The sequence below is a fragment of the Solanum stenotomum genome, chromosome 9, assembly GCF_019186545.1.
Source record: "Solanum stenotomum isolate F172 chromosome 9, ASM1918654v1, whole genome shotgun sequence".
NCBI classification, from domain to species: Eukaryota; Viridiplantae; Streptophyta; class Magnoliopsida; order Solanales; family Solanaceae; genus Solanum; species Solanum stenotomum.
In genome coordinates this window covers 55,342,534-55,355,147 of record NC_064290.1, presented here as the reverse complement: position 1 = coordinate 55,355,147, position 12,614 = coordinate 55,342,534, and the positions used below count along the sequence as shown (strand labels likewise).

The 12,614-nt window shown below is 35.7% G+C and overlaps 1 protein-coding gene across 1 annotated transcript; it reads right to left on the bottom strand.

Moving 5' to 3' along the window:
- Nucleotides 1-1,820: 1,820 nt before the first annotated feature.
- LOC125875937 (uncharacterized) lies at nt 1,821-11,519 on the bottom strand. The gene is made up of 11 exons (XM_049557008.1): nt 11,329-11,519; nt 11,175-11,236; nt 8,488-8,624; nt 6,451-6,509; nt 6,153-6,176; nt 4,768-4,850; nt 4,612-4,676; nt 4,389-4,438; nt 2,541-2,642; nt 2,255-2,314; nt 1,821-2,092 (listed from the first exon to the last, which is right to left on the bottom strand). Exons 1-11 carry the CDS (start codon nt 11,392-11,394, stop codon nt 1,958-1,960), a joined length of 843 nt encoding a protein of 280 aa, XP_049412965.1. The 5' UTR covers nt 11,395-11,519; the 3' UTR covers nt 1,821-1,957.
- Between the last annotated feature and the right edge of the window lie 1,095 nt (nt 11,520-12,614).

Here is a 12,614-nt window from a genome sequence, read left to right as displayed (position 1 = left end):
GGTTTTACCTTGTGCGCACCCAAAGGGTAGCGGCTGCGGGTTTCTCTTGTCATAAAAAAAAGATAGAAAGGAAAAATTGAGTCCACTGCAAGGTCCCGTTAAGAAAATTATTCCCCTCTAATACCTGAGGTTTAAAGAATTAAATCCTCTCAAGATGAAACGATTTTATTCACCAACATATTGATACAAAACAATTGTGTCAGTAAGCCACTCAACAGGAGCAAAGTACACGAATATTTAATTGTGCAGAAGAAGAAGAAGAAGTTCAGAATTTTCGTTGTGTTAAAATGAGAGGAAATCCCTCTATTTATAGACAAAAAAGGATAGTGTGAACAAATGCTTATTGTGTCTTATCAGAATGGTCACAACTCTTTGGGAAAGTCACAACCCTTCGTAAAGGTCACAACCTTTCATAAACGTCATAACCTTTCATAAAAGTCGCAACTCTTCATAAAAGTTACAACTTTTCTTAAAAGTTTCAGAAAGATCGCAACCTTTCATAAAAGTTGCAATTCTTTTTCAGAAAAGTCACAACTTTTCATAAAAATCACAACTTTTCATAAAAGTCACAACTTTTCATGAAAGGGGAAGGCTAGTTTTGGAAATAAGATAAATTAAAAAGGAATCCTGATTTATGGTAGCGTCACGTAGGCGGGCCTAGGGTTCTCTCTTAGATATATATATGATTTAGTAAAATAATTGGTATTTTATCATCAGTGGAAGGTGGTATTTCTATCCTTGACGACCACAAACATGCATGCATAAGCGCATCAGCTGGTACTGGAGCTGAGATTACAACCTTCTTCATGGCTAGATATATATATATGTATGCGTGGTGGGGGGGGGGGGGGGGGGGGGGGGGNGGGGGTTCTTGCCAATTAATTTAGGTTTGGCTTTATAATTGACATCACTAGGTTTGCTTGCATTTGTCTGTTTGGTGGTTCATGATGAGGAGTTTGGTATTGTTGAGGATTTAATTTAACAAGGACAAGTGTAGGCAGTACGTGAAGACTGTTGATTGGACATCCTGATCCCTAGTTCAACTGCTTACTAATTTTTTTATTAATACAGGAGAGCTGTGTATGTATTTGCTTCTCTCAATAAAAAATACTAATAATTTAACATTTGCTAGCGCCTAGCAGAGCACAACACTCCCTGCTCTGATTTTGAGCTACATTTGCACATTATATTCTCAATCACACTTTGAAATAGCGTTCCCTGGTTAATTTTATCTAACAACCAACATACCAATATATACACCTGAACAAGTTGAAGATGCAATTGATATCTGTAGTTGGGCAATAAAATTCATCTATTAAAGCAATTCCAACATAACAAACATTTAGTTGGAAATATAAAAAGCAGAGACACTTATCGTAATCTTGTAGTATCACATAATCATGAACATTATTTATTCTTTTGGACCTTTTTTTTTATTCTGCAGTAATCGAGTGTTGGACCTCATAGAGCACATGGCATTGGTTGTAGCAACCAAATGAAATACAGGAATAACAGCCAGAAGATGTTGCAAAATTTAGTGCAAATAAGTCCTTTTATTTGACATGGCTATGGAGTTTTGGTTTTCATCGCAGAGTGCAATTGAGTTCAAGTACCTCATGATACAGGTTACTGTAGCAACTCCTTTTTTTTTTTTTTTTTTTGGATGATCAACCACCAGAGAGACAAATAATAGAATATGGAAGTTAGCTTGAGATTCTTACATTGTTAGACAAGTGTCATGAAATAACGTCGGCTCCATTTTTTACTTCTCCGGGGGCTCGTCCCATGTACAAATCTTTAATTTATCCAAGAAATCCAAATCAAGTCAACAATAACTTTGCATTTAGAGTAGGCATTTCCTCGCGTATTTTGTACATGAATTTGTTCATGAAAACTGTAAACAGTTCAAACAACAAACAATAACATTACACAGCACAGTAGCAACTGGGGAAAACCATCAGCATTTCTGGCTCCAATCACTCATTTGACCAATTTGGACAATACTATTTTCAGTCAAGTACTCAACAAATTCATCTATAAGATATGGCCAAGCTCCTTCAGCATCATAATTTGATAATGCAGGGTCCACATTCTGCATTGATAATTACAAATGTCAACTTAGGTAATATATACTGATGTAAAACTTTAACATGAAGACAGCCGCGAGAGACGGAAGATGGGGAGGTGGTAATAATGGATGTATGGTGGGTGAGTTCAAAAGCTAATACTCTAAAGTAGATGAAGAGTAACTTACCCTTGCAAATTCCAGGAGCTGAGACCAAGTATCCCGTGAAATAGCCTTGTTATGCCTTGCCTGAATTACGTGGGGAAGATCAAAGTAGGGGGTAGAGGTGAGTTATAGCATCCTCTTTAAGCAGACGATCACTTCTAAGAACAGATCAGATTAAGTTTGTGGTAATAAAGACCAAAGATAGATACAGAAGCAGAAACAAAGGGAAAGAGAGAAATCATTTGGAGACATGCATTTCAACAGAATCCAGTGAACAACAAAACTCAGCACTTCCTGTCCTTTCAACTACCTGCAAAAACTGACACCAATGCTCAACCAATGGCCACTCCTTTTCAGCAAACAGCAATTGCCACATCCCAATAGCCGTGTCCAAGGCCAAAGATTTCTGACCCTGAAATTTAAGAAGACGAGGTTCTTATCTAAACAAATGACACTGTACTCCTACTCCCTTTCAATTACAAAAGCAAACTGGAGAAACTTCAGAAATTCTCCTCCCAAAACACCACAATTTAATAATTTAGACATCAGGCTAAATACTGAGAGCTTCCTGGTCGAAGAAAGCAGTAGGTAGAACTAATATAAAGCAACGAAGAGCAGAACAGAAAAACAGGTGCTGCAAATTGGATTTGAGATTTTTCATTTTGCAGTTTTGATCATCTCAGCTATCTGTTACAGAGTTGTTTTAACTTTATACAGTTTCTTGAGAATTGGTAAACAAACTTTATACAGTTTCTTATGCGAAGGACTGCAAACATGAGCATTTTTTGTAAACATCTCTGACTGACCAATATTTGTTTTCCATTTTCCCCTTTACCATCATTGAGATAAAGAGAAAAATTCATACAGGCAACACTATTTCTCATATATATTAACCCTGCAGTTCTCATCTACCAGGATATACCTCATTGCATATCACATCACCCGGGATTGAAATATGTTTTTCCTTTTGAGAATGGTAAACATATGTTAAACTAGAGTAAACATCTTCACAATGCAAAACCAGAAGGGTGTTAAAATGACCACAGGTATGGGGCACATTTGCTCATCTTAGATACATATCCAGGTTCTCTATCCAAAAACATTGGAGAAACAATTTATGGATAATCCATCCAGGACTCCAATTACTAACTTCAGATGACATAAAAAAGCAACTATCGCACCCAAGGGTGTGGCCTAGTGGTCAATGAAGGGATTGGAAGTCATGAGGTCTCAAGTGGACAGAGTTAACTGGTACACCTATTGCTGGAGGGAGGTGCCAGGTATCCTGCGGAATTAGTCGAGGTGCACAGAAGTTGACGTGGACACCATGGTCATTTAAAAAATAGCTATCAATATCTGTCTTCTGAATTCTGCTAATAATTTTGAGTTATTCATCCAAGAGGTCAAGGAAATGTTAGTGGAGTAATCAAACCTTTATACTTTTTCTTGGTTTATTAGCAAAACACAAGCTTTAACATTGACCAAAAAGTCATTATTCTCCCATGCTTTGTCTTGGGCTAGCATGCATTGACATGTCATCCACTGATAACATTTAAAACTTTCAAGGCAGTTTCCAAAGAAGTAGATCTCATATTGGGTCTTTTCTCACCAAAAAAGGAAAAAAGAAAATAAACAACTGCTAAAGCAATGTGTGGTTAATAACAATTTTCCTTTGGAATTCAAAACTATTGGAGAATAGTGACAGCCCTAGAAAAAGGTAGTTTGATTTGTTTAAGATTCTCTTATGCGTCTGAACCCGCATCAAGAGTTAAAAGCAATCATACCTAAAGATGCTTGGAACAAGCTAAGACACCAAGTAGCTTTTGAATACGGCTATTCAGACTAAGTGGTATACAGGCTTAATTATCTCCAGTACTGTGGTACAAAATTGAGAAACTTAGATTGGATCTTGGTTTTAACTGAAAAGAGAAAAGAGAAAAGAAGAGAAGACACTTCAAAATGGTCATTAAACAAGTGACTTGTTGCTGTTTCATAGATACCATTGTCAATATTACTGGTATTTAACAAAATGAAATGAATGCACAAAAGAGGGATTAAAAAAAAGGAAAGGAAGCCTAAATATTCTTAACTCAAACGAGCAAAAGCTCAATCGGCCTTTGAATTAGCAACGGGAAGGTGAGGGATCAGTAAGACAAACCTTCTCCTTTGCCCAGCTGAAAGCAAAGTTGTAAATCTCACGGAATTTATCTGAACAAAGTAAAACAAAAAAATTAAAAGTCAGAAACCTCTCATCTGATTAAACAAAATAAGATCAAACGTTCAAAGAGCTTGTATCTAGATTTAGAGTAGATATAAGAAACTATCAAAACAAGGCAAAAACTTCTTTGACAACATAAAGAAAATTCCATGTCATCACATACGTTCATCTTTCATCTCTGATCGCATAAATGGCAATTTCTCTCTGAGCTTTTCCAATGAATCTATTCTGCCATTCAGGAGACAGCTTCATTAGATCAAACATGACAGCGTAAAAGAGATAATACTATAGAAGTCAACAAGTCTTAACCTAGGCTTACCCGAGAGATTGTAATCCACCAATGAACTCCTGCTTGGAGAATTCACACATGGTTGCAGCTTTCATGTGCCATGAAAGAACCAACTGTAGTTGAATTCAATCTTTAATGTCAATCAAATATCAGGAAACTCCTAAATGTCTTTTCCCTTTTCCCTTAATCTTTCTCTGCTTTTATTACTCCCTCTGTCCCAATTTATGTGACTTACTTTCTTTTTTAGTCTGTTCCAAAAAGAATGACACATTTCTATATTAAGTAACAATTTAACTGTAAAATGTTTATTTTACCCTTAATGAAATGATTTACATGCCACACAAATTTCTATCATTCATTATGGACCACAAGTTTAAAAGTTTTCCTTTCTTTCTTAAACTCCGTGCCGAGTCAAACTACCTCACATAAAATGGGACGGAGGGAGTACTTGTTTGGAATAAGCAGGAAAATTATTCTACGATGATTCTTCTTCTTATTATTATTATTACTTTTTTTAGTTTTTTTCTTTTTTTTTTAATTATTACAATTATTATTTTTTTTGAAATAATTATTACAATTATTATTGTTGTTATTATTTTCAGACTTTTAAGATGCTTGCATAAATTATAACAATACGGAAATTCAAAGAATGTTTGTTAAGTGAAAAATCGCCATTTTAATTTATTTATTTTTACAACTGTGATGTCCGGGACAGCCTGCACGTACCCCAGCTAATTTCACGAGATACATGTCACCTCCCACCAACAACATGTACTAGAGTTTGTACTAGGTAACTCTGTGCACCAAAGCTAGGACAAATGGGAAGTAATCACCTAGTGTTTTTGTCTCTACTGGGATTTGAACCTGAGATGTCATGGTTCTCAACCCACTACATTGACCACTAAGTCATACCCTTGCGTGAGATCATCATCTTGATTCAAAAAACATAATTGGCTGTTTGGCTTCAATGTTATGCCATTCTTTTGGTTGTGAATTCGTCCGAAAACAGGAACAAGTACCGGGTTTGATTAAGTCAAGGTTAATTGCATCATCAAGAAATTTAAAAGCCATATGTAACCACTCTATGAGTTTGGCCATAGATTTTGGAAATTTATTTTCAGCAATTTGTTTGACCATGAAATGTGATCAGATTTTCAAATCTGGTCTTCAAATATTTATTCCAAGCAAAATACATGTCCAAACACTACTTCAAAAACTCAAAATTTCAAGTTTCAACTTCAAAATCTATGGTCAAATGGGATTGGTAGTTTCTTCAATGCAGTTACTTATTCACACAAATTCTACTGATAAACATCTTCTTTGAGCCAAATTCTCCCTACAAAATGAAACCTTAAAGGGGAATAGAGAGATAGAAATAGAAAAGCAGACAAGAGGGTAAAGTTAATAGTGCATACCATAACTATATCTTGAGGATCAACCTGACAATAAATCAAAAGAGTAAAAATTTGCTCAAACATAATAAGAAATTTAGTTAACAGAAAATGGGTAGGAGAAGCTAAAAGTGCAGTATAACTACACATCATTAATACAACTTAAAATTTAGGCAAGTTTGAATGGAAAATTTATACAACCAACTTGAAACCACAAACAATATAAAAGGGGCCTTTTTTTTTAATTTAAAGCTCCACCATGATGGTGGTGTGTGAGGCTTCGGCCCTTGACTCATTAGATTAACCAACTAGACTAACCCACCTGCATGTCATTGCAGAGGAGGCTAATCCCATCAGCCAAAATCATGTCAGCATACAGGTCTGCCAAAGAAAAGAATGTCCATCAAGAAAATGATGATTGGTAAGCAATGCAAGGTGAAACACAAACCAGATGTTCCATGATAGTCATAAAAGATGCATGTGGATGCAAATAGTCTACTTTAAATTTCCAGTAACACTCTAAGCTGTTTTTGTTTACAACCATACAACTTTATATATAGCAAATAGTGTCCATTTTCCAAATATGTTTTTAAGATTGTTTAGTGAGGGTCAGAATCTACGTATTTGATTGATAGTCACAAGGCTAAAAATGCTTTCCATAATTTCTACACTTGGGAACATATACAAAATCCACATAGAAGGCAACACATTCCCAACAAAAAGAACCCCAATCCCTCTCTGCTGCTCAACTTTCCACTAACCCACACCCCTCCGCTTCTTCTCAGTGCAAACCCTCCTCTTTTTTCTTTTTTTTAATCAGGTAGACAGTTATATTAATCAAAAGCCAAAAGTGGTCGTATACTTCCAGTATACCAAAAATAAAGAACCTACAAAACAATATGGTTCTCTACAAAAGACACCTAATTATTCTCTATACATCCCAGAACCATATGGGTGCAGCAAAAATAAACGAGGGATCTGAGGCAACTCCTCCACTGCCCAAAGCTCATTTCTACTCCTTCGAAAGCCCCATCTCCCTCTCTCCAGATGATCCACATCAACTGCAAGCCCTTCTCTTATTCCTGACGCGAGCATCAACTCCTTGTCCCCTTCTTCAGCCCCAAGCACCCCCAAAAACCAACACCCACTTCCTCTTTCCTCTTCCATTGCAAGCACATCCTGACAGCTTCTTCAATATCCCCTTCCCAATTGTTTCCAACAAGGAGAACCCGTCCACCTTTACTGATGACATCCTCTTCCTTTTTCGCCTTCTTTAACCACAAAGAACCTATTGTGCTCCTCCCATTGGCAGCCACAAAAGGAAACTTATGCGTGATACGCAGATCCATGTACTTCAGGAGAATGGTGGGCTTCAACAATGGCTTGTAAAGTGATCCAAACAAACGCGGTCGATTCATTTAATCTCAACTTTTGAGGAGTTGGATTAATATCAGCATTGTCGTATATTGGATGTTGATATTAGTTACTTTCTTAGAGGGAAACTCATGATATTAATTATCTTAATTGCAATATAATTAGATAATATAGATGAATGATAGAATATCATATTCAAACATAAATTGAAGGAACTATAACACTCATAATTATCTTAGACAGTCATGAGTTGAGCTCTAACTATTGGGGTTGAAGTTTGATACGTGGTGGGTTGAATTTGGGCTGCTACATGGATTGAGTTTGGGCTAGCTTTTGTCATGGGTTAAGATGAGTTGTGCCCAAATATAACCCATTTGTAACGTAGCACATGGCCAACCCATTAAAACTTGGGTGGGACATGAGTTTGGGCTGAATTTGACGCCCCTAGAGACTAGCAAGCATGGCTGTGTTACATGACTAGCAAGCATGGCTGTGTTACATGTCACGTTATGCTACTTAGTCTGGCTTCTAAAGCAGATGCAGAACCCTGATATCAAGATAATAATAATAATAATAATAATAATAATAATAATAATAATAAGACATCCAAGGACTTCTCTCCGTAGGATATTCTTTTTTTTGAATTAGCTAAACAGGGTCATCATTCATTATTTTCAAGAACTTACACATTTTCCTACTTAATATTTTGCAACTCAAACACATTTTCCTTTACTTAATATTTTGTAACTCAAACACATTTTTAATAATATTTATGGGACTTCCAGTATTTTCACTCATTGACATGACCGGGTACACATGCAAAAACTAATATTGAATAAAAGAAGAAAGTTAAATCAGAATAGCTCAAATCTTTTGGTTCTTGATATAGCATATCACGACTACGTAATATCAAAAGAGCAAATTATAAATTGCAAAACCAAAAAAGTGGTATCTAGTTAAGGAATAGGTATGATACTAAACTTGCCTTTGTATCTATTGTAAAGCTCCTCCAACCGCCTTGTATCAGCAGATGACTTGACTTGTGACTGGCTGTAAAATACATCAAATGCTCCTTCAAGATTCCAATCACTGACCTTCAGAGCCTGAAGAGCAACTTTCTCACTGTGTACAAATATGATGATGGAGAGTTATCACTGGGTACTACACAAACATCGCAACCTAATCCACAGAACTTTTGGAAATTAAAAACTTTAAACTGCTCAAGCATAAACGACTTTGATGTTCCCCATGGAATCCAGTGACAAGAGCAAGGACATATGGTGAATAAACACTTCCAGAATTTAGATATTTAGAGTTAACAGAATTAGGAAAATGACACTCCTCCAACACAAATCAAACTCTTAAACTTCAAAATTAATTAAAAACTATGTACGGTTTTCAATATGAGCTGAAAAGTTCAAGTGTGACGTTGCACAAATTTATGAACTAAGTTGAAGGATGAAATTCATAACTTACAAAATCCAGGGCAAAAAAGAATAACATCAAGGAACTTTATCTTGTCTTATGTTGACTAATTAAATGATGCTAAAACCTTTCTTGGCGTTCCAAATTTATATCTAGGATTTGTAAAAACACTAAATGATTTCCTCCGGGCAGTCCAAGTATTGGCGGACAAATTTACCTGATACCTTGCACCTAAGCGGTCGATAAAATAGGTTGAAAACCATGAGGTCTCAAGTTCAAATCCAATAGAGAAGCATTAGGTGATTTTTTCTTATTTTTCCAAGCTTTGATAGACAGAGTTATTTGGCACCTTTTGCTGGTGGGAGGGGGGAGGTATATTCCATGGAATTAGTTAAGGTGCGCGCAAGGTGGCTCGCACACCCGATTATTTAAAAGTCACATGATACCTTTACCGGTAGAAAGTAGTTGTACCCCATGGAATTAGTCGAAGTGCAGGAGTTGGGCCGACAACACGGTGTATCATTATAGAGCTAATAAACATCATTGATTCCTTAAAGTTAATCCTTTTGCAATTTGTTACTTAAGGGTCATTTGGTAGCTGACTTAAGTAATGCATGTATTAGTTATACAATGATTAGTTATGAGGAAATTTATGTACTCCCTACTCCGTAATATTTTATGCAGGAATTAGTTATGCAAAGTTCAGTTTTCCATGTATAGTTATTTCATCTTCTATTCTGCATAAAATTATACATAAATTTCCCCATAACTTCCATATGTATTAGTTATGCATGTTTCTAAATTGCAAACCAAATACCGGATTAATTTTAAACATAGTCCTAACCAACTACCAAACATGGTACTACTTATGTAGGATCTTATACATGTATAATATCTCCCAAATGATTGATTGTATTGAGAATGGTTAATTAGTGATGAACTTGCACTCTTATTTTACTTAAATTCAGTTCTTAGATACATTGATGTTCAAACAAAGATTTAGTGTGCTCTTGCATTTTAATCAGCTCTTTTCAACGTCGGAAAGGATCGATTTCTGGGTGTTACTGTTTCACACCGTCAGCAATTACTAGATGCTGGTTTCATATATAACTTACCTAACTTACTTTTGTGTCTAGACTATTAGCTGAGTCATATTTGCCTACAAGCTCATGTCTTCAACATTAAAAAAATAAGAGACATTTCCAGCTATGGGCACTAAGAGAACAAAGGAAATTTTCATCTAAATGATTCATTATGTTCATTTGAAATGATGTCATCGCTAAAATACTTGGGTGCCAAAAGTTTGCAAGATTTTATACAGGTTCATGATCTTTAGAGTTAAATGAGTTGCCCTCGCATTTGGAAAGTTTCAGAAATGAAGCAAACAAGATTTGTTTCAGCGATATTATATCTAATACAACCAATGGTCCATAGTATAAGTAACCACAATGAAGGAGCCTAAAAAATAGTTTACTAACCAGGAGTTGCAACCAACTATGATACTTCAACTATGATGACAACGTTATCGTATCCACAGTGTCTGTTTTCTAGAGATTCCATTAGATCTCTTGTTCCTTGAGCACAACACCAGACACATATCTTGTTTAAGATAAGCCAACAATAGTTGACCTGCCTCCATAAGATACTCAAGTCATGATTTCTCATAGGGAATGTTGCCATTAGAACTTAATTTTGAGCATAAATCTTGGTCCGTGTTATTTAGCAGAGCAGGAAGTTGATGGTAGGAATCTCATGTACGGAACAATGAATTTTTTTAAATTTCCACGATAGAGTTGAACATCAGAATCTATCAGCATAGAATATGGAATATGATCTACAAAAGTTGGTTGTGCGAAGTTTGTTGTATGATTTTGGTATCTTTTGTTTGCTCCGCAAGGTAAACAGAAACAAACATGATAATCTTCAATTGCACAAAAATTGTGGCAAGAACTAGTAAGAATTGTGCCTCAAACAAACTACAAGCACTATAAGCAAATGTGCTAAAAGACACTGCAAGCCAGCTTCCAACAGAGTCTATAGAGTTGTAAACCTACAATCACGTGTTTTTGCTTATCACCTTTTCTTCCTTAACAGGTATATATGATTGATAAATGAATTTCCTTGATTAGACAAAAGAAACCATGAAGTATGAAGTTGAGCTTATGTAGGCAACGGAGTCAGAAGTCAGCTGTGAAATTAGAGCAAAGAAGTTAGCGAAACAAGATACTTAGCATTTTCAAAAGATACCTTGCCCCAGTTATGGTCATAAACTGCTGAACTTTGTCCCGGCGCCCTATTCCTAGCTTATTCTGCTAAGCAAATGAGAAAATAAGGAGACTCGCAATTGGACTCAGTTAAATCAAATGAAAAGACATGATAAAGCAGCACTGCTTTCGATTACTTGGAGGAGAACTCCAATAACTATCAAAACTGAACACAAGTCGAACAAACAGCTAGCACTGACCATCTTTTCTGGGGCGGATGGAAGAAAGCCAACGATCGATAACTTGCTCCCGCAAACTGGGAGAGCTTCTGTTGCTAGGGTTTCGTCGGTGTTCCAATCTCCCCCTCTATGCTCGACGCCCGCTACTTACGTTTTTATTTTTCCTTTTATTATTAAGTAAAAGCCAGAAAAAAAGGTGGATCAGGGTCCACGAGTCTAAGGTGTGAGGAAGCCGGATTTGGACACCAATCTAATGTTGCGAGGATCTAGCTTTGATTAGTCAAACAAAAGTCTTAACCATATCAAATGTTTATTCAATCAAAAATTTCTTATCAAAAATAATTTAATTATCAACTATTACCTAAAATGGTCATCCGACCAAATTTTATTGTAGGTAGGAATGTACACAAGGCAGGCATGTTGGTTCGATTTTTCGGGAAAGGGTCATATTTGTCCTTATACTCTTAAAAAATGGTTATAGTTATCTTTATTTTATTTTTATTTTTTTGATATATTTGCTCTTATCATTCAACTTTAAGCACATATTTAACATCAGTTAAGTATCATGTCACCACTTGTATTGTCCTATGTGGCACCTGTATGGCTCCACATGTATATATTTTTATTATAATAAAAAATTTACTTTCTATTTTGTATTCTATTCGACCCATTTAGTAAAATTCGACCCAACCAATGTGAAGACCCATTAACCCTAACTTCAATATACATCTTCTTGCATCACTTTGTCCATCAATACGTCATCATTTTGCCCATCAAAACATCAGAGACAACTTAGATCAAAGGCTTCTTAGAGTAACAGAATTTCAAAACTTCTTAGAATTTTGGATTTAGGGCGTATAAATGTGGGTAGTGATTTTCCAACTGAACTTGAAAAGATGATCCTGTTGAAGTACTTATATAGAAGTTTAGGAGAAAATGACTTTAATCCTATCTTCAAGTCAATCGGAAACTTTTGTTACAATGTGATTAGGAGGAGAAGTTGCAATACCTGATAGTAGTTGGAGTCTGATAAATTTGAGGCATTTGCATATAAACGATCGTTCTTCTTTAGGTGCCTCTGAAGAAATTTCTCTGAATCTGATAAACGACCTGCAAAATTAAAAAAAAATCTCAGGTTTTGGGTACTTGCAAAATTTTCTTCTGAAAGAATAAGCAGTCTTTGAAGTAAGGTTTCACACAATTTCACCACAATGACATTTCTTCATCGAAGTTCAACCACTATT